General features: G+C 33.7%; 1 protein-coding gene across 1 annotated transcript in view; it reads left to right on the plus strand.

The window, feature by feature from the left end:
• DIAPH3 (diaphanous related formin 3) overlaps positions 1 to 21,925 on the plus strand; it is a 577,679-nt gene that overhangs the window by 275,265 nt on the left and 280,489 nt on the right. Inside the window, exons 18-20 of the mRNA XM_057532925.1 lie at positions 2,144 to 2,239; positions 9,276 to 9,370; positions 13,324 to 13,425. Coding sequence (XP_057388908.1) covers positions 2,144 to 2,239; positions 9,276 to 9,370; positions 13,324 to 13,425 — 293 coding nt within the window. The remainder of the gene's footprint in view (positions 1 to 2,143; positions 2,240 to 9,275; positions 9,371 to 13,323; positions 13,426 to 21,925) is intronic.

The following is a 21,925-nucleotide window of genomic DNA, read 5'->3' on the forward strand; positions in this document are numbered from 1 at the left end:
CTAGCTTTTACTTAGATATCATTCATTCAATGAAGACTATCCCTGGCAAGTATGGGTTAATTTTCTTTAGTATCCTGTGGTTCTTACCCAAACACTGAAGATATATCTATGTACTGTAATTGCCATTTACTTTGCAGTCCTCTCGATTGGTCCTTAAATTCTTTGAGGCCAAGACATCTCCATTTTGTCTAGTATGGTCTCTTTTAGTTGGTGCTTAATAAATACTTCTTATTTGAATGAAAGAATAAATAAGTAAAGTGAATGATTATAAAACATATATGCAAAATTCAGCAGTTTCTGTATTCCAGCAGTAACTAGTTGCAAAGTATAGTGGGGAAATGTAGAATTAACCAATACCCCCTAGGAGTATAATAGGAGTGTAATAGACATACTTAGGATACCTAACACTAACAATAAATATACAGGATGCCTATGCAGAGTGCTGTGTTAAGTTGAAAAATTATAGACACATGTCATGTTCATGATAAGGAAGTTTAGAAATTGTCAACATATCAAATTTGCCTGAATCTGTTTACAAATACCTTGCAATTCAAATACAATTCAAGTGGATTTTATTTTTGGAACTTCGGAATTACTCTAAGGTTCCTGTGGAAAAATAAATGAGAAAAGTGAAGCAAGTTTAGAAAAGGAAGAAAAGTAATTTGAACAGCCAATTATATAGTAAGATATATCATAAATCCTATAGTGCTTAAGACAGAATGATAATAGCACAAGAGTAGTACATGGAACAATGGAGCAGAATTAGAAGTCCAGGAAAACACATAGAATAAAAGTGTAATATAAAATCAGTTGAGAAAGATGGTTGATTATTCATAAAATGATTTAGTTAATAAATATTTTGAAAAATATAAAATTTGATCCCTATTTCACACTATGTACCCAAACATGTAATTATAATGCTTTTCTGATATACAAAGAATTTAATTATAATGTGCTATCTTGTATATGAAGATTGTTTTCGAAGTTATTCTTCCTCAACATTAGTGATTTATTTGTACGTATCTAACTAAACAATTTGATCCGTTGTTCTTTGTTATCAAGATCCTAATTTTGTAAAGATGACTTACTTTCATCAGAAGTGCTGTCAATATATGCAAAAGAGAGGAAAGAAGACAGGTTCACTTTATTGGTTACAGCTGTTAACCTTGACTGTCAGGTGCTGTGCTATAATCACAGTTCATATATTGTTGTTTAGCATGATGTATTTATTCTCTTACTTATTTTTTAGCAAGGACAGAGAGGTTAAATGCATTTGCTGATTTTTAAAAGCTCAGATAAAGTAGGTTGAGTATCAAAATTTGAATATTTTTCAAAGATTTGGAAAACAAATTGTAAACATTCTACTCTTCGAGTTTTATATGAGCTGTCTTTTTAAATGAACAAGGTATATCAAACGTAGAACAGTTAGGTGTTTGTCTTTGTTTAGCACTCTTAGAGCTAACTTCTTAACCTATCCTAAGTGTAATACATTTACTTTTATAATTGTGTACTGTACATTGTTCAAAGGAGCTAACTGTACTTATTCTTCACCTGATAGCATTGGTTTCCATAGTGCACATCAGCTTTTTTTTTTTTTTTTTTTTAATTAATTAATTTATTTATTTATTTTTGGCTGTGTTGGGTCTTCGTTTCTGCGCGAGGGCTTTCTCTAGTTGCGGCGAGCGGGGGCCACTCTTCATCGCAGTGCGCAGGCCTCTCACTATGGCGGCCTCTCTTGTTGTGGAGCACAGGCTCCAGACGCGCAGGCTCAGTAGTTGTGGCTCACGGGCCTAGTTGCTCCGCGGCACGTGGGATCTTCCCAGACCAGGGCTCGAACCCGTGTCCCCTGCATTGGCAGGCAGATTCTCAACCACTGCGCCACCAGGGAAGCCCATCAGCTTTGTTTTTGTTTTTGCTGTTTATACCTCTAAATATTTACTCTTAGTAGTTTTTCTAGGGAAAGAGCCGCCACTCCCCATCTGAAATAGTTTAGGTCTTTGGATATCTATTATTCTATTATTTTTATAACTGATTGAAACGATTTATATCTTTTTTTAGATTCTTTTATGACAAAGTTCATATCGTGTCTTTTGGCAATTAAGTGCCTACCACCCTTAACATGGATCTATCCTTGGTTTTACAGAGAGAAGAGAAGAGGAAGATTTTGAAGAGAAGAAAGCTATTAAGAAAAGAATTAAAGAACTTAAATTTCTAGATTCTAAAGTTGCCCAGAACCTTTGTAAGTATCAGATTTCAATACAATTAAATTACCACTGAACACACTGGTTCCTTTAAATTATTTCATTTTCTTTTTGACTCGCTTTTCATTTTATGTTAATTTTATTATTATCATTTATAATAAATTCAAAGATAATTTTCCTTTCCTTTAGGTAAATTATGAGTTAAATTCTTCAAAAGATTAATGCATATTAGAAGATAAAACTAAGAAAGGGAAATATATTTCCCGTAACTGAAAAGAGACCTACCCTTTAAAGTCTTTCTTTTAAGTATAACAGTAAAGAATTATGGAATTTAGGTGATGACATAATATTTTGAAAAAAATTGGTAGTGGATTATTTCTTCTATACTGCTGAATCTCTATTATTTGTGATACTTGATCACACACAAAGGAGGTTGGAATGTTAATGGAAATAAGGATGATGATTAAAATGAATTCTGTTATCCCATCTGAGCAGTTCAAAGCCTTTCCTCAAAAGTACTGACTGGAAATACTTTAGATTTAATTATTGTTACAGGAGCTAAATTCTTAGTATTGAATTGTTTTCCTGACTGAATTATTGTGGGAGAAGAGGGCAAATGGTTTTGCTTCTGACTGATTTCTAACTGCATCTTAAATGCATCAAGGATAGTTCTATTTGGAACTGAGATAGTATGATCTGGATATATTACTTTTCTGTTGCTATAAGAGGGATAAAATGTGGAGAGTCTAGAGGCATGAAGAGCTAACATGGCTTTTAGTCTGCTTTTCAATTATTACATGCCTTAAGTGAGCTTTTTGCAAGTATTGGGACAAAACAATTCTTGATGAGAGGATAAAGATCCATGCTATTGATTAAAGAGGGAGTTAAGTTAGTGTACAGAGAAGACAGAGTTGACATTTCTTTTGTGAAAGCTTTGGAACCCTCTTGCTTTGCAACTCACTATGGCAGAGGGCCATCTCTTTTTCTGCAGTGTAAGCCTGACAGGATCCCCATGGGTAGTGTGCAGACATTAGTGCTATTGGCCAATACACAGTTTTCTATTTCTGGGCACATACTGCCCCTTTCAAGTTAGGTGGTACCATGTGACTTGCTTGGGCCAATGAAAATATCAGTGGGGATGAGGTAACTTTTGTGTGGAAGCATTAATTGCTGATGGGAGCAGCTCCAGAGCTCTCTGCCCCACACCCAGAGTGGTGTTCATCATCCCGATATGAGGGTGATAAGTAAAAGAGCCTGTCTTCCTGGTATGTGATGGACATGTAGTCTGAATTAGAAATGTGTTTTGCAGGGGAGGTTAGACCAGTGAAATTTTGGGGTTTGTTATGTGATACAGATATTTCAGGGAATTTCCCTCTTAAAGGAACATTGTCTCTGTTAAAAGCATTAGTAACTTAGATAATGTCAAAAAGTTCTATACTCTGTGATTTGAAAGATGATTTTTGTCTTAAAAAATGTTTATGACCTGCGTTACAAATTGTCCTGTTAGGTAGGTGTCCTAAAGAAATATCATTTTGAGTATATTTCTTTTTAGATGGGTTAGCCATGATTAGATAGCCTAAATAGCCATCTCAAAGTTGAATAATTGACTTGTTGAATAGGGTTCTACTTACATATTACACACATGTGCTAAATGGGATTTCAAATTTAATTGTAATAGCTGATGTGCTAGTTCTGTATTTGGCTCTTTAACCTTTACTACAGTCTCATCATACTGTAGGTAGTAGTATTGACATTGTAAGTAGGTGGGTGTAGCAGTTCTGGTAGCAGTTCAGTGTAGCAGTTCTGGTGGGTGTAGCAGTTTAGTGACTTGAAAAAGATTGCTGATTTTGAAAATGGCCTGTAGGTATAGGGCATATTTATTCCTGTTTAGAGATAACAAAATTATATTATCATAAAGAAGGACATTGTTGTCTGGGTTGCTGTAGCTAGGGCATATGTATCCATTCATTTAATTGTTATACATGTTTTAAAGTATAAGATCAAAAGGTCAGAATTCATACCAGGTCGTCATATTATGAGGTAATCCATCTCAGATTTTTCTTACCCTCTCTGATTGTAGCAAGTGTTATGATTTAAGCTTTAAGAAGCTTTAGCAGCCTATAATCTTTACTGTAATTATAGTCTGATTCACAGCTGGTTTTTGTCTAGGAAATTCAGAGTCTTCTGAGATACTGAATTCTGAGAAGAGTCTTGTGATGGTGACAAGACTCTCATATCACTTAGAAATCTAAGATACTTTCTCTTAGATTTCCCTTAACTGAAATATTTCACAGAGTTTTGAGGAAAGGATCTAAAATCCACAGATTTATTTACCTATTTATTTAAAGGTGGGTTGGGATCCCTATATTTTGAGTTTGTAAAGGTTTTGGCAGACTCTGGGCTCAGTGTAACAGATATAATTCTAGCCATTCTAGGATCAAGAGATGGCTCGGGAGTTTTACAAGGTTCATATGTTTTACCAGATTTTTTGGAGTGGGTAGTAGAGCTATAAAGGGAGGAACCCTGAAACCTAGGAATTAATGTAAAGGTTTAAATATTTATAAGTTCCCTTGCAGAAAACATGTGTGACTGGTTCCAAAATCTGCACACTTTACACCCCTTCACTGCATTCAAAGCTTCCCACTGGGATCAATATAATCACATTTTGAAGGATAAAATGCATGTTAGTACAAAGATTCAGTTTAATGGATATTTTTTAAGCTTTAAATGAGTATCTCATTATTCTCAATAACTTTTAAATTTTTCTTTTTAAAGGTCTATGCTTGTTTTCTGATTTGTGTGTTATGCATTAGGCCATTTTCAACTCTTCTGTAGTTTATTTGCCCTTAGTTATAGCAAATGTTTTCCCCAAAACTTATTCATAAACTATAAAAAAAACCGTAGTTCAATCTTTATAAATATATCTGTTTAATATATATGTTAATTATGGAATAATACCTGAAAGTAGTGGATGAATTACAAATATAGAAGAAAGTTAAGGAATAAGTTACGTCTGTCTGCAAAATAGATTTTTCTATTCACATTTAATTTTTTCTTTCATGTATTATTGTATGTTGTTAAACATGTATTATTAATTGTACATTATGTTATTTATGTTTATATAATTACATAATTGTATAAGTGAGATCATATAGTTGTTTTATTTGCAAAGTTAGGGGGTCCCCAAGACTACCTTCACTTCTGACACCAGTTGCAAATTTGGGGGTCCCCAAGACCACTCTTAAGTTTGATAATTTTTTAGAAGGACTCACAGAATTGACTGAAAGCTGTTTTACTCATGGTTATAGTTTATTACAGCAAAATGGTACAGATTAAAATTGGCAAAGGGAAGAGGCATGTGGGGCAGAGTCCAGGAGAGTTGTAAGCATAAAGTTTGTAGTTGTCCTCTCCCAGTGGAGCCATGGACAGTAGTAGCTTTTCCCAGCAACGATATGTGACATTTCTCACAGGTTATTGCCAATAGAGATGCTCACCCTAGGCTTGGTGTTCAGAGTTTTTACTGGGTCTTGATTATAGCTGAATCCCCATATGATGGCCTTAGTTCCCAGCCCCTCCACAGTTCAAGCTAATATTGTGTGACCCAAAGCCCCCACCATAAATCACATTATTAGCATAGACTGTCTGGTGTGGTCCAGTGAATGCCCTCAGTAAACAAAGACACTGTTATCACACAGGGCATTCCAAGGGCTTACAGAGTACCTCATAGGAGCCAGACCTTACTTGGGTAAACTTAATCCTTTACCACACAGTATGTCACCTTTTTCTACCAGATGCATTTTGTTTTCATATTATTCATTTAAATTTGTTTTAAATATATTGTTATGACATATTACACATATGAGAGAATATATAAAATGCATGATATATAAATCAAACATTCATACCTAAAGAAATGGAACATTACTAATACTTAGAGACTTATATACGACCCTCTCTAATCTTATCCCCCTTCCTGTGAGAAGTAACCTTATCCTGAATCTTGGGTTAAATATTCCCTTCCTTTTTTCTCTACAGTTTTACCGACCACGTACATGTTCCTAAACAATAAGTTGTTGGTTTTGACTAATATTGAATATTACATGTATAAAATCATACCATGTTAATGCATCTAGCTATAGTGTATTCATTTTCATTGCAGTTTAGTGTGTATAACATTCTTTGAATATTATACTTTATTTCATTCGACCTCTGGGTTGTTTCCTACTTTTGGTGATACTAATGGTGTGGCATACTATAGTTTTCAGGCTAAATGTCATCCATTGCCTGTTTTTTTAAATAAGTTTTATTGGAACTTAGCCAGGGCCGTCTTTTACATATTATCTATGGCTGCTTTTGGGCTGCAATAGCAGAGTTGAGTAGTTGTGACAGACTGTATAGCTCACAAAACCTAAAATATTTACCATGTAGCCATTTACAGAAAAAGTTTGGCTTTTCTCTAAGTATACCCCTACCCTAAGTATATACCTGTTCTGCATTCGTACCAGTTTTCTCTTCCAGTCTCAAAGCTTGAGTGTTCCCACTGTACAAACTCTCCCATGCTTAGTGTTTTACAAGAAGCTAATGTAGCTTTAAAGAAAAAATTATGTTTAGGACTTGTTGAGCGTCCTTGTTCTGATGATTTGTCTCTCTCTAAAATTCTGGAAAATGACATTTTCTCTTTAAATATGCTTCTTCTGTGGTGTGTGTGTGTGTGTGCATGCGTGTGTGTATGTGCATGTGTTCCTTTTGGAACTCCAAGAAGACATTTTTAGGTGTCCTTACTCATCTTCTGTGTCTCTTAACCTAGTACTTTTCCATCTCTTTGTCTTTGTGTTTTGGGTAGCTTCTCTGCCTATGTCACCAATTTTCTCTTTTATCTGATGTCTAATCCATGTGGGTTTTCTATTTCAGTAGCTAAATATATATATTTTTATTTTTAAAGTTTTTTTCTCCCTCAAGTCTTTGTTTCTTTTTATTAATGTTCTTTTCTTTCCTGTCCAGTGTTTCAAACTTTTCTTTCATTTCTTTAAGTAATTATTTCATTTTCTCCAGGATTTCTATTTTCCTTTCTTTCACTACGGCTCAGAAATAGATTTAAGATTAAGATAAAAAATAACTTTTTAAAAATAGTTCAAGGTTCTCTGTCCACTTTGCCATGCTGCCTGAAATACAAAACTATAATTTCTTTCTCTCAATTACTATATTATGCCTCAGTGTAATTCTTTCCTTTTAATCTTTCCATTTAACATTATAACCTTTTCTATGTTTTGTTATTGTGTCCAATGGTTAGGTTTCTTGAGTAGAATTTACTGTCTCTCAAAGGGAATTTTAAGGATTCTGATTAATCTTATATCTTTCTAAGTTTGCAATACAGGTACTATCTTAACAATTTGCCTTCTCAATTTGCTTACTTCTGATGTTTAACATATATATTTTTTTGTAACTTTTTTCTTATTCCTTTGAGTTTTCATACATTTTCCTCATTTTCCTATTTGGACCTCATTCTATTCTAAATGAAGTGGGAGAAAGCTCTCTGAATTTTGAGGCAGGTTCATCCCCCCAATTTCCTTGCTTTTTAATTGTTTTAAGCGCTTTTAATTGTTTCAGTGTTTTCTTTTTATTTTGTCAGATATCAATCTTTTCATGTTTTTCACTGATTTTTATGATTAAGAAGTTCTTCTCTAACCATAAAAGAGCTAATTTGCCATGCTAAATTTCTTTTAGTATTCCTGTTTGTTAATATTTACATTTAATCCTACAATCATATGCAACTTGTTTTTACATGATGTACAGATTTAGATTTTATTCCCTCTATATCAGTTATTCATTGATTATCTCTTTGAGATCATATAGTTATTATCTTTTTGTGCTTTCTAGTGTCTAGTATGGGGTTATCCTTTTATAATTCCACTAATCTCTATCTTTTACAATATAATTTAGCTCCTTTGTTCCCTCTTATTCTTGGGATATTGAGGATTATACACATTTATAATTTCTAGCACTATTATCCCACATTTATGACTGTGTGAGTTCAAAATGTGTGAAAGAAGCTGATGATAAGAACACAGATGGTGCTCTCGTTGTTCATCTGTAGTTGATCCATGGTATCCTCAGGAATACAACCTTGCTCCAAGAAAGAAGAGATCATGTTTTCTCTCTCTTATGTAAAATAGTGTTTTTATATGAAAATACCTACAAATAAAATGATATGTTTGGTATATAAAACAAAGTAGTAGGGAGTGGTAGCAAGGTCTGAGTGTGTTCAAGAAGTGACATCTTTCACTGGACAGAAGAAACAATAATACTAGTAGAATAAGGGGGGAAACAGTAAAAGCCTTAAATCTAATGCTATGAAAATATTCTTATATACTTTTGAGATCATTGTGTTTTAGCATAAGATGTATGAGGTATAAAAATGTAAATAATGTTGAAATTCTCAGTAATAACATATTATCCCATCTAGTCCGTTTGGACAGTTTTCCATTGAAATTTGTGTTCTAATATTGCATATTTAAGCTTTAGTTACATAAAAAAGGTATTTCTCTGGCATATTGTCTACAATATTTCTGAACAGTGAAGTGCTATTATAACTTGGAAAAGTGTTAATGCACTGCTTAGCAGTTTTCTTAAAAAAATTTTTTTTTCTGGACTATTTAGTAAGGCCAGAAGATATTATGCAGGCTAATAACACACATGTGTAGATAAATATTACATGTACATATTGGGGTTTTATGATTCTTTTCATTACAATGTGATATCTCTATAGTGTTCTAAACATATTTCAGTTTTCTAAAATCACATCAAAATTGGCACCATTCCTATGTTAGGCTAATAACTAAGCATTAAAAATCAACCTCAGAACCAGCATAATAATATAGGACTGTTGTTTAAACACTAGTTCTAGAACTGGAGAAGAGTATAAAATGTGCTAATGAAAGTTTCCCCCACAGTAATTATTAAATAATTAAAATCTCTCACTTTATGAATTATTTTTGATTTTATACATAGAACTACATCTCAAATTGTTTTCTTACCTTCTTCATTATGAACCTCTTTTTTTCCTCCTCCTCTTAGCAATCTTCCTGAGTTCTTTTCGGGTGCCATATGAGGAAATCAGAATGATGATACTGGAAGTGGATGAAACACAGTTGGCAGAGTCTATGATTCAGGTAAACAAACAGGCAGAGAGCTTAAATTCCAATATTTCATTGCAAACTTCTCATTAAATAGAAATCTGTAAGTGAAGCAAAATTCTTAAACTAAATCATTCAACTGGAAAATCATTGCTGCATAATTAGTTTGAGCATAACTTCTGCATTGCCAGGAGATAAAGCTCTGCAACTTCTCTTAACTGCAAACTAAATATAATACTATCAAATGATTACATTTCAATTATTTCAAATGACTGTTTTTGAAAGGCAGATTGTTTACTTTTACACTTATGTTTATGTTTTTGTTACAGTTAAGACTAGTAATATGCTAATTTAAATTTATTTGTATAATCCGTGTAGAATGTGTTTTTCTTGGGCTTATATGTCTTATAAAGGTGTATTATTGTTTGGTATAGAAGACTGAGGGAATTTTCTCTTTATTTAGAGTTACCTTGATTAACAACCCTTACTTGAGTCATTTGTGTTCCCATGAATTCTAGAAATTTGTTTGCATGGTATTCTGAATCATTCAGAAGGCTGGAAGATTTTTAAAATATTTTCTACTCACAGGATTATTTAACGAATGCTAGTATGGTTTCAGAATTACTTGCTGAATTCTATACATAAGGTACAGTAATGCATGTCTTGATAGAATTTAAAGTTGGAGAAGCAGACCACAAATCATACAGTGAAAGAATAATATCTTCAGTTTGCTATCTTTTATTCTTATTAGTTAGTGTTAACAACTGATTAAAAATATTCTAGATGTTTTAATCCATCAGTAAGTGGTATCCTTGGAATTTCTTGGTTTTGTCTGTCCTATCTTCTAAGTGTGGTGGTAATACATAATCCCATCAGTGATTTGTGCTGAGTCTCAGACTCATAAACTACCTAATTCAACAAACCTTCTTCAAGAGTTTTCTTTTTTTTTTCCTCTACTAGTTTCTCTTTACTACATTTTGTCTTTATTCCTGTTGATCGTGAATGTGCTTTGTTCTTGAGAGTAGGTTTCCAAGTCCCTTCAATAAAATATTTCTACTTAACGCATATGTATTTTTTACAGTGTATTTGTTAAATATTTACAGAGTAGCTTTTAACTTGATTATATGAATATTTTGGATGATCGTGGCTTTTGTTGTTTGAGATGGAAAAAAGTTTGCATTTTAAAATTCATGTCCTAAGAACATTCAGTTCCATATAATTTATTAATATATTAGTTTTCTATTACTGCTTTAACAATTTACCACAAATTTAGCAACTTACTATAAAACAAATGTATTACATTTTTGTAGAACAGAAGTCTGGTGTGGGCCTTACCGTGCCAAAGTCCAGGTGTTAGCAGACTTGCATTGCTTTCCGTAGGCTTCAGAGAAGAGTTCATTTCTTTGTCTTTTCCAGCTCCTCATGATTGCCTGCATTCCTTGGCTGGTGGATGCCTCCCTTTAATTTCAAGCCAGCAATGTTGCAGCTCTCTGTTCCTGTCTTATATAGTCACATCTTCCTCTTATTCTATTATTCTCTCCCTTTTCCACTTTTAATGACCTTTGTCATTACACTGGGCACATTGGATAATCCAGGATAATCGCTCTAGTTTAGGGTCAGCTGATAGCAACTTTAATTCCATCCCAAACCCTAATTCCCTTTGTCATGTTACCTAATATTTCACAGGTTCTGGGGATTAGGTGTGAACCTCTTAGTGGGATTGGGGCATTATTCTGGTTACCACATTTGCTAAATATAAAACCAATCTTATGAATTTAAAATCTAAAAATTTAGTTTGGACATATGCAAAGTCTTCATATATTCATTAACAATAAGAATTTTATGCTATTTGAAGACTTGTTTTTAATTTTAAAAATACTTTCTAATTGTAAAGTGAAGAACTTGCCTGTTTTGAACAGGGCATGGAAAAAGCATTACTTTGTAATAATCATTATTTTGGTAGGCTTTGTTCATTGTCATGATCTTATTATGGCATATCTAGTTATTTATTCATATAACAAGATGTCAGTATTGATGTCATCTTTGCATGTTATTTTTCCACCTCATTGTTTACCCATTTACCTTTGTCCCATCAGTCTTTAATTAATTAATTTAGCACGTATTTCATAGTGCTCACCATGTGCAGGGCATGGTGTTAGGCTCAATTGGACATAGACTTTACCTTTCTGGAGTGGCAAGGGAGATGGCATTTATATATAACTATAATACAGGATAAATATGGCTGTGTTGAGATTGTTTTAGAACTAGATAATGTGCTAAGTGTGCATATCTGTGTGTAAGGGTCCTTAAAGGTTGAATATGGCATGTATGTAGAAAAGAGCAGAGGGATCGTGTGAGGGAAAAGCTGGGTGTGTGGGGGCAGATGAAGAATTTAGTTCGATAGGAGCTTAGGATGGGAAACATGATAAAGGGAGAGACAAAGGAAGGTCAGGCCTGTACTCTTACAAATCACAATAGTTTCATTACTTTAGAAAGCAAAAATAATGAAGTGAAAAATTAATGAATTTGTGATGAAAGATTAAAACTTAAGTATATATTAACTAAAAATATTCAAGGGGATATGATGATTATCTAAAAGGATGCTGAAGAAATCCAGAAGCCCAATGTAACAAATAGATCAGATGTCACCTAGAATGATTAAAAGAAAATATTAATAACCAGGTGTTTTGGTCTCAGGCAATTCTACTAAGAGAAACTTCTGTTTATATGGGAAAATACTTTTATTGTTTTTATTCAGTTTGATAGTATTAATCGTGAATACTTTTTTTAGGGATGATCTTAAATTGCCACTTTTTTGTTTGTTTTTGGCCAGTCAATCAAGTTTATGTCCAAAGGTACACAGTGAGTCAAAAACTTGTTCTTTGATCTAACTCTTTGATATGTAACATTCTCTAACATTATGTTTTAACTAATAACACCTTTGGGGGTTTTTTTCCTCCTTAAATATATTCAGCATGATGTAGGGTTAATTATAATTTATACTTGACTTTGGGCTTGTACAGAGTTTATTGATGGTGTAATTTGGAATTGTGAGCACCAACCACTCTTTTCTTTCTTAATTTTAATATCAGTATACTAACTCGCTATAGTACTATTATAGTCGATTATATTTTGATACAAAGGATCTATATAGACTTTGTCTAAGGGATGGTTTAACAGGGAAGCGTAATTATATGTGTTCCCTTGGTCTTTCTCCATTGGGAGTGTTTCTGTTGTCTAAGTGTGTGGCTTGGGAAAGGCTGTGCATGGACAAAGGAGCCAGAACAACCAAATGAACCTGTGGTTTCTGGGCTGCAGATGATATAGGCAAACGGCTGTTACAGCCACGCACTTAAGTTCTCTCTATACGCTTTCATCTGCAAGGTGTATCATCCTGTGTCTTCAATGCCTTTTCAAATTTTCTTTCACATCAGAAAAGTTACTTTGTCTTTGTTTTAGAGATATCTTCAGTTTTATTATTAAAACTGTAATCATATTGGTTAAATCTTGGAAGTGCTGTCATTACAATTCCCTTGATTTCTTTTCCATTCTTTCCCTTGCCTATTAGTAGCAATATGATGATTTCTTTTATCCCCGTGAGTGAAGTGTTAAAATATGTTTGGCTTTGCCTGATATTTCTGACATTTAATTCCCTAAAGCTGAAATGTAATTGATCACATTTATCCAGGTGAGAAAGCTGTTCCTTTGGTATAGGTTGAATTCTTCTTTCTCCATTATATAGCTAATCAAATAAACATTCAGTACTGCTTGATTTGAATATATAATAACCCTGGATAGAGAAGAGGAAAATTGGTTGCTTTCAAGATGCAGAGAATGTAGCTTAAGGTTTAATATTAGGGAGGTTACCTAGAAATAAAACTAAAGATTAACTTCTTCAATGATTTTCTTCCCATAGTTTATTAAAAATTTTTCCTAGAATTTAAGAAGCACATTTAGTGAAGATATTTTCTTTTGGTTTTAATTTTTAGAACTTAATGAAGCATCTTCCTGATCAAGAACAGTTAAATTCACTGTCTCAGTTCAAGAGTGACTATAACAATTTATGTGAACCCGAGCAGTTTGCTGTTGTGGTAAGTACTGTTTCTCAGTGTCAGCTCTCTTTGGAGGGGATTTTTATACAGTGCGAAAACAGAGAAAAGGAAATGTAAGGCTTTTCACATCATCATTGCTCAAAAACCATCTTGCTGTCTTTTTTTAAACCTGAGGATATTTATGGGAAATTATCTTGATTTTAAAATATATATTGAAATTCTAGCCATAAATGAAGTCCAAGGATTTTTTTCAAAAGCATAAACATGATTTTTTTAAGTTCTCTCTTTAATGTCAAAATGTGAAATGAAACCTGCACTCCTAAGACTAGAGAGTATATTTGTGATTTATTCTAGAGCTGTATATTCCAACATATTGCAAGAGTAGCTTCAGTTTTTCGTTCTAATCATTCACTTCAGTTCATCTCATATTTTAGACTCTGAAATTAGAAATGTAGTCTCTTTCTTGGCAATGAGGGTGAAAAATGAATATGTTTTAGAATATCTTTGAGGCACCTTGATAATCACCTTGTTCCGGCCTCCTCCTTTATAGAAGGTGGGGTCTAAAGAGGTGAAAAAAGACTTTCCAGTGTTATATATTAGCGGTATTGTAACTTTAAGATTTTTTATCAAGCTTTCTTTTCTCCTGCTCTTTCCTTCTACCATTAAATTACCATTTTGAGATTGGTTACACTCAGCCATCATGATGATATTTTAGAGTAGTATTTCATTTTTTTAATATATAAGATTATTTTTTTCCTGCAGTCTTCAGCTATATTATTACCAACTTCCAGGGACATGATGGAATTGTATTTGATATAATTTTGAAATTTTGGGTTGGATAACTAAAGGACTATGTCTACATACTATATTTGGCATGTTGTCGACGTTTGCTCTTAAACTCCTTCCTATGTCTTCATGAACCCATTCTACTCAGCCCTCCCTACAGCACCTCCCCTCCTCCCTCACCCTCCATCCTGCACCCAAAGTTCACAAACTCAGAATAGAACTCAGAAGAAAATAAAGCACCTTTTTCCTGTTCACAGCCTTATAATTTTTATTATAAAACTTTTAAATTTATTATTTTTAGAAAAATGCTTTTCTTTTTTACCCAATTCTCCAGAGTACTCTTTCCTCCTCATCTTTTTTTTTTCTCTTTTCTTTTTTTTTTTACTTCCTTATTTATTTTCTTTCACCTGATCACTCTGTCTTTCTCTTGATCCCTATTTGACACAACATCTTCCATATGAGACATGGGAGAATTTGCATTCATTTTTAACCACAGACTACTTAGAGTTTTGATTTTTGCCCATCTTTTTTGACTCTTGAATGAAAAGCATAACATGTAAAATTATAATTTTGAAATATTCCCATCCACATTAAGCCTGAAACACATACAAACTTATGTGAAAATGTCTATTTAACGAGTAACCTTTTATGTTGCATATCATCACAGAGATTTAAAACTATTCCCATGTTCTTTCTAGTGATTGTCACAGAAGAATGAACTCAAACTTGCAGATATTTCAGGTTTATTTAAATAGCCAGGTTATGCCCGCCTTTGAAAACGAGAGTTGACATCAAAGAGGTATGATTTACAAGCAGTGTGCTCAGAGGGGTCAGAAAATTAAAACAATTATATTCCCAGATAGCAGGGCTAGAGGTTATAGTTTTGATTTTAAGACAGAAATGGATCACTTCCATTTCAGGACATGTCAACACAAACTTGACCTTGACTCTACACATTCTATGCTGGATCATATCTGACTACAAATGGAATATAATGAGAAAGGAGTGACGCTGTTGAAAGCCATCTGCTATGGAAATATGAACAGAGCTTCATTACCTGTTGATTATGAATATTCCACCATTTCCAATCTGGCTTTCCCTACTTCTCAAACTCCCACCCATCCCCCAAAAGACAGGAAAACTTGCTTAAAGTTCTGAACAATACTTGAGAGTTACCCAAAAAATGATGAACAGCATGGAATGCCTTGAAGTTTTCTGTTCTCCTTTCTGGATTAAAAGCTCAATAAGTTCACTAATTCATTAGAGTGATGTGTTTTCAATTTATCAACATTGTATAAATGATACAAATTTGGTGGTTTTAGAAAACTGATTATAATTACCAGGTACATTTTTAAAGATTCCCATAATGCTGTTTTATTTTTAAAGTGATATGCTTAATGTAATTGTGTATATGTCAAAGACTGGCTGTTATCTTGAGGTAAGCTAAACTGCAGATTCCTACAAGACTTTTCTCTTGTAGAAAAGCCTTTACTTACTGACTAAACCTAAAGTGCTAATAATTTCTAGATGAAAAATCATCACAGAGTCATAAACAAGGAAGAGTCAAGGGTTGGGATAGCCTTTGCACCCCAAATAGGGCCAAAGCTTGCCTTTTTATTTGTTTTCACCATAGATGGACTTGCTGTTAGCTCTGTTTCATCTTCAGGTTCTATACACTGATATTTTGATTTCTAGCATTGTTTTCATTTTAACAAAAATCAGTTAAAACCCTGCAGTTATGTTACTTGCCAGTCAGTTTACATTTTTCTTTTATCCAGTTATGTAAATTCATTAATTTGACTCATGTGAATTACAGATGTATTCTATTTAAATAAACACTCAAATTTGGTACAATCGATAAAGTCACTAAGGTTGTTTGCATTATATAATCAACTTTAATTCCACACAAGAATTATGTAAAATAGTATACAAACAAAATGCAGCTTACCTCAACATCTGTGTATGTTTACATTATTTCTCTTTGGTAGAAAGGCAGTGTTCAAAAGTAACACATCCAAAATGCTAATAACCAATGTCAATTAAAGACCAAATAGAATGTATAAAATATAACATGTAAATTAGAAATATGTTTTACTTTTGTCATGTATTACTTACATACAACTGTCCAGGGTTCTATGTCCTATAGAGTATGGTATACAAATATAGTATTCAGAAATATGTGAATATCCATTAAGTTGTACGTCCTTGAAGCTTTCTTTCAACCACTAAACTATTTGCTATGTCTATATTCTCTCCAGGTTTCCTGTAATACAGAGTTTCATATCCACTTTTATTGATTTCTCCCTTGAAATTGGAAGCAAAATTCTTTAATCCTGATATTATCTCTATTCTTTAAAAAACAGTCTTAATGCAGGAGTACTAGACCTGGGTACTTTTATGGTTCTAAGGGTTTAGTCACTCATCTGTTGTTACTGGTAATTCAGAATCTTAAGGTATCTCCCTGAACTAATTCTCCCTGCAGCCCTTCTGACTCGGGCATTGGCCAGTTTGAGCAGGACAGTTCTCAGGTGTTCCAGAGCTGGCCCTGTCTATGCCTTGTAGTCTAGTAGTGGTGTTGACATGGTTGTGGCTGGTACCTTTTAGAACTGATATCCAGTGCTGTGAATTCAGGACCTAATAGTTTAATGCTATTATTGACTTGTTTTGTGGCTGATAGTGTATTTATATGTCCTTTGTTTTCCAGGGGATTTTGGCGTAAGAAAAACAATAACCCATCAAAAAGTCTGAACAAGCTGTCATTTAATGTTGAGAGACTAAGTGTTCTAGTCAAATGGTATTTTGTTATTTTAGAGGAGTGTTCTGGGAGGTGGTTCATCTGTATATCTTTCTGTGTGACTTGAAATGAATGAGACAGTTTACATGCTAATTTTATTTGTTAGTTTAGGTTTTGAGCAGAAGACACTGAGTACTAACCGATGTGCTGAACTTGAAATATTCTTTTCCCTGCATAGTCCAGGACACAACTTTTTGCTGAGAAATTGGTTCATATTTGACATGTCCTTGCCTCATGCTTTATTCAACTTAATTTTCTATCAATAAGATTTAGAAATGAAAATATTCTTCCTAGAAACTCTCACTCATTGGATCAGTTACCTGTCTCTTTTCTTGGATTCTTCCCTTCCCTCTTTAGCCCCAGAACCTTCTCATTTATTTCCCCAAAATATTGCCTACTTACCAAAAGTTGGTTCCCATTGTGTAGAACCTGATTTTAGTTACATGACTGTATTTTTTATATTTGCAGTGATCTTCTGATCAATAAGCCATTAGGTAAAATCATTGTACTCACAGTGGCAGGGTTAACTGTGTGAGAAATAAGATATGTAAATATTTAATGGGATCACAAGATTTAGCTGAAGCTTAGAAAGAGACCTAAAATTTGCATTTGAAACTTGGTATACTAGACTTTCTTTGATTAAAAATTCTAGGTTTTTGAGTATTTGTTTCTACATTATTTAGTTCTGTTAAGCTGCCAATTCTTCAAAGGAATCATAATGTTTATAGGAGATTGAATTGAACAATGTTATGTTTGTGTACTGTATTTTGATCTGCCACCATTTGGTGTCACTGTAGGGCAGGGCTTTTAAACTTTGTGCAGTAGAGACCTCCTGTTTTTTTTTTTTTTTTAATCAAAAAATGTTGTAGGAAGTTCATGCAAATTTCCCTGCATTAAAAATGCCTTATTTTAAAATACACCTAAATATTCTTGTTATAAAACATTTAAATAGCATATAAAAATATTGAATACAATGTAGAAGCTCCTTGTATCTCACTACCCACTGCATTCCATATAAATGATCATTTTTAACATTTTGTTGACTTTCTGATCCTATTTCTTTGTATTTACAAATGTATGCATGTTCATATGCACATTGTTCTGAAACTTTTCACCGTGAAATATGTTTTGGAGGCTTTTATTTTTATAATGTGTTGTTTTGAAATTCCTATGTGGTATTTCATGGTCCCTACTATGACTTTTTCTGTAACTTCCCTTAATGAAGGATAGTTGAAAGAAAGCTTCAAGGACGTACAATTTAATGGATATTCACGTATTTCTGAATACTATATTTGTATACCATACTCTATAGGACATAGAACCCTGGATAGTTGTATGTAAGTAATACATGACAAAAGTAAAACATATTTCTAATTTACATGTTATATTTTATACATTCTATTTGGTCTTTAATTGACATTGGTTATTAGCATTTTGGATGTGTTACTTTTGAACACTGCCTTTCTACCAAAGAGAAATGATGTAAACAAACACAGATGTTGAGGTAAGCTGCATTTTGTTTGTTTACTATTTTACATAATTCTTGTGTGGAATTAAAGTTGATTATATAATGCAAACAACCTTAGTGACTTTATCGATTGTATCAAATTTGAGTGTTTATTTAAATAGAATACATCTGTAATTCACATGAGTGAATTGAAGATCCAGGTTACTTACTTAAAGGAACATTCTGTGTTTTGGGACAAGCTTGGTTCTTTGCACACAATAGGAACGTGATAAATAGCAGTTGATTAAGTCTTTCCTTTGATTGTGTGGAACATCTTGTAAAGTTGTAAAATAAGGAGTGAAATGCCACTGACCATCCCTCATTGGCTCCCTAAGCTACTTCAGTTGCTTACCATAACTTTTACGTGGGTGTCTAAAATTCTTAGATTGGCATTAAAGTGTTAAAAACAAACAAACAAAAAAAACTTCATTGAGGTATAATTGACATACAGTAAAATGCACATATTTAAAATTTGTAGAATTTGATTAATTTTGACATAAGTACACTCATGAAACCATCACCATAATTAAGATAATGAACATACTGATCACCCCCAAGTGTTTCCTCAGACTTCTCCATAATCCCCTCCTTCCTAGCCACCCAGTCACCCAGCATTAGGTCTTTAAGGAGGCAATTCCTGCCCTGCCCCCTGTCTTACTTTCTCCCTGTGCTTCATCTTTCCTCCACAACTTGCTGTGCTCTCAAGGCACCACACTCAGGGCTGTCAATAGGCTGCTTTCCCTTTCTTTTTGCTTTGAGGAAGCCCTTTCTGGAATTCTTTCCCTAGCATTTCTGTTATTCCCTGTAGAATTCAGGATCCTGCCTCTTTGTTACCATAATGCCCGGTGTATATATCTAAATGGTTCTTATTACCCTGGAATATAGTCATAGTATTCATTTATGCTTGGAACTTTTTGACAGGCTGAAGTATACCATGCTTATCTTTATATTCCTGACACATGGCCCATCTTCCAGTACATGGTGGCCACATGATACTGGCTAAGTGATTATATGAGATAAGGAAGAGATGAACAGAAAGGAGGGAAAATACATATAGCAAGAACAGTAAAATAAAAAGAAAGTTAAAAATTGTTTTTAAGGTTATACTTTTTAGAGCAGCTTAAGGTTCACAGAAAAACTGGGGGCAAGTTACAGAGATTTCCTGTATCTCCCCACCCTCCACCATCTGCACAAACCTCCCCCTTTATCAACATCTCTCACCATTCATGAACCTACACAGACACATCATAATTGTCCAAAGTCCATAGATTACCTTAGGGTTCACTCTTTTTTTTTTTTTAAACATCTTTATTGGAGTATAATTGGTTTACAATGGTGTGTTAGTTTCTGCTTTATAACAAATTGAATCAGCTATATGTATACATATATCCCCATATCCCCTGCCTCTTGTGTCTCCCTCCCACCCTCCCTATAGGGTTCACTCTTGGTGTTGTGCATTCTGTGGATTTGGACAAATATATAATGACATGTATCCATCATTATGGTATAATACAGAGTATTTTTTTAAAATCACATTTTGAAATGAAAATGTTAGATACTTTTGAGATAGTTATTTTAATTTTTGTTAAAATGGGTCTCCAGACAATTATTTCTTTGGGTAAGAATGGGTTAATTCAGAAGTAGACCAAGTAACCAACACTTTTGGGCATAAAAGTATAAATTCACACGTTTTTTCAAAACAGAATATAATCACCCTATATGATTCTGCCACCTAACTTGTAGACTTGTCACAGTATTCCACTTTTCTCCTGGTACCACACCTACGTTGGACCTTTTCCTGATCCTTCTTTAACTCAGAAGGCCATGGTGTTTAAGTCTGTCAATACTCAGGTACTCAGTGGTTGTATATTCTGAAAAGTGTTGAGGAAATTGTGATTTGGTATAAGAATCACAGCTTATTGAAACAATTTAAGAAAAGACTGATCAAGATTGGTGAGGGACCTGAAAGAATATGTCCACTGAGCCATTGCTTTCGCAGATTTAAAATATCCATCTCTCTCATTCCTCAAGTGTTGATTATTTTGAGTGCTTTGCAAATGTCCAGATAAAAAATCATTCATGTTTCACAGAATTATCACTTTAAAACTTAACAAAAGACATGGAATTAGTGCAGTACAGTGTCTTCTTCAAGGACCCATTTTGGCTTCTTGTAATTACTATTTCCTTTTCTCTTTAATAATTCATCTTCAATCTTGTCTGTCAATGACATAAATCTTGCCAGTCTCTCCTCCTGGAAAATGCGAAGTTCTATTTGTCTTCAGTTGCTGCTTTTTGGTACCTGTCCAGTTGTCCCAGGACCTTCACATTTCATGATGTTCTAGATAGCACTCTGGCAGTCTCATCTGCAAATCTACCCAGGAGGACATTTGTTTAGAATAATAAACTGTTATAACTCTATCCATAGCTATTTAAATCTTAGAGGTCTGCTTCTTTTAAGATCACAAACGTTCATCTGTTGTTCAGTTATTCTTGTCACTTTGCTTTGCAACCTTCTTGACATGCTTCTACCAGGATCCAGGACTTAATATAGGCTCACTAGTGCAGATGGCTTTTCTTCCACCTAGTTTAGGGCTTATTAATTTAGCTTGCTTTCAATTGTCATTGATCTGTAGCCTGAAATTCTTCAGACATGTAATACTTCTATCATTTTCCTTACAATCTGATTTCTGCTTTTCATCTCCTTTAGCAGTCTAAGTCAAAATGGTCACAGTGCCGTTTGAATTCTTAGTGAAACCTATAGAAATTCTGTTGGTTTAAGTAGTTAAACATCAGTTGTCAGCTAATATCTGTCTTGCCCATGCTAGTATTTTCTCTGAAGATCTTTTCTCTCACAGATTACTTCTTAATTCTGCCTACATATGACTCAATGGGGGTACATGTTGACAAAACTCTTAAAAGGCCATTTACACCTTTTTCTTTACATGTTTAACAGGTAGTATAAAATAATGTGTAACAGATGTATCGATTTAGGCAAATATACTGAAATTCACAGAAAATTAGAGGCTTTTTTATGGTTGAACTTAACATAGCTTCACTGCTGATAGACTGAGTATATTTAAGAACATCTCTAGTATTGATCTGAGTTCTCATTAGATGCTTCTGAGGAAATGTCTTCGGGTCCATTAGTGTTGCCTCAGCCTTTTGGTGTTACAAGGGTTTGGATTACCAGATGTTTTATGGGTGAATTTAGACCTTGAGATTATATTGGTAACTCTACTGCTGTCTCATGTGTTTTATTTCAATACCTGTCTCCTTGGTTCAGCAATGATTCATTCGTTTGTTCATTTATTTGGCAAATATTTATTGAACACCTACTGTGTGCTGGGCAATGCTCTGGACTCTGAGTTTGTTGCAGTGAACATGTCTCTTACTCCTTCTTGGTCTTACATTTTGGCTGAGTATAGTAACAATATACACAGAAACAAAAACAT

This window comes from Balaenoptera acutorostrata, chromosome 18 (genome assembly GCF_949987535.1).
Source record: "Balaenoptera acutorostrata chromosome 18, mBalAcu1.1, whole genome shotgun sequence".
Lineage (NCBI taxonomy): Eukaryota > Metazoa > Chordata > Mammalia > Artiodactyla > Balaenopteridae > Balaenoptera > Balaenoptera acutorostrata.